Source organism: Myotis lucifugus, unplaced genomic scaffold (assembly GCF_000147115.1).
Source record: "Myotis lucifugus unplaced genomic scaffold, Myoluc2.0 scaffold_37, whole genome shotgun sequence".
NCBI lineage: Eukaryota > Metazoa > Chordata > Mammalia > Chiroptera > Vespertilionidae > Myotis > Myotis lucifugus.
The window spans coordinates 5,567,177-5,568,395 of record NW_005871085.1 but is presented as its reverse complement, the minus strand read 5'-3'; the positions used below and the strand labels follow the sequence as shown (position 1 = coordinate 5,568,395).

The 1,219-nt window shown below is 55.7% G+C and overlaps 1 protein-coding gene across 1 annotated transcript in view; it reads left to right on the top strand.

Moving 5' to 3' along the window:
* Positions 1 to 211: 211 nt before the first annotated feature.
* DMRTA2 (DMRT like family A2) overlaps positions 212 to 1,219 on the top strand; it is a 4,708-nt gene continuing 3,700 nt past the window's right edge. The window contains 2 exon segments of the mRNA XM_023752760.1: positions 212 to 1,217; position 1,219. The exon segment at position 1,219 is cut by the window's right edge and continues 343 nt beyond it. Of these exon segments, the coding sequence (XP_023608528.1) occupies positions 1,012 to 1,217; position 1,219 (207 nt within the window). The 5' untranslated portion in view covers positions 212 to 1,011.

Below are 1,219 nucleotides of genomic sequence, written 5' to 3'. Positions count from 1 at the left end.
ATCGCTGCGGGTTTTTTTTCTCTCTAACACGCCCCTCTCGCCAGGGCCACTTGGGAAGGTCGGTCTTGCCAAGCCCCGGGGCAGTGAGAGCGGCGCAGCAGAACCCGGGGACCCAGACACCCAGGTCCGCTGTTTTTGGCGATCCTCAGGCTAGCTAATCTTTGGCTGGGTTTGCCTATCCAGAGTTCCTTCAGCTGAGTTTTCTCTTTGGTCCTCCTCTCCAGGCCTCCTACACTCAGCTCCACACCCATTTTTCCCTCCCACTCTATGAAGGTCCGCACCACGGAATTTGTAGCTCCCACCTTTCCAAGGTTCTCCTGGCCCCTGGGCCTAACTTTGTCCCTGAGTTGTTTCCTAGCAACAACACCTGCTAGGAAACACCTAGCCCCTCACTCCACTTGCTAGAGCTATTCTTCCTATTCCCGATTTCCCCTTTGAACTCTCCTTCTCCCACCAGCAAGACAAAACAAAACAAAAACAAAAAAACCTCCAGCGCAACTAGCTGCACTCTCCTTTTCTCTCCTCTTCACTCTTCCATAAAACTGGCATTTCCCCTCAGATGTTCCTGTTTTGTCTTAGCATCAATCTGTTGGGACAAAATCTTCCCTCTAAAACAAATCCCATCAAACCTTTCTGTCGTCTTACCCCCAATGAAGCTAAACTTTGGGGTATATTGTTGTTGTTGTTGGTTTTCCAAATTCTCCTTATATCCATCTGAACCAGTGACCTTTCAAACTTTTTTATTTTTCCAGCAGAACCACTGATTCAGACGAAATCTAACACCCAGCCCACGAATCAGATATAAGAAGAGCTCTGGAAGGAGTGGGGTGGGGGGAGCTCGGCCGTACAAGGGGGCTCCAAAGGCACCTCCTCCCAGCAAGTTGACAACCAGGAGCCAAACTTCTGGCTCCGAAATTTCCCTCCCTCAGCCTGGGTTTCTCGAGGGTGCGCTTTAGCTTCGCGCACCGTGCCCCCCTCACCCCAAGTCTCTCCCCCTCCCCACTCTCTTCCATGCCAGGTCCTGACATGGAGCTTCGCTCGGAGTTGCCCAGCGTGCCCGGCGCGGCGACGGCGGCCACGACAGCGACGGGGCCGCCCGTGGCATCTGTGGCCTCGGTGGCGGCGGCGGCGGCGGCGGCCGCTTCGCTGCCGGTGAGCGTGGCTGGCGGCTTGCTCCGGGCGCCCCCGCTGTTGTTGCGGGCGGCGGAGAAGTACCCGG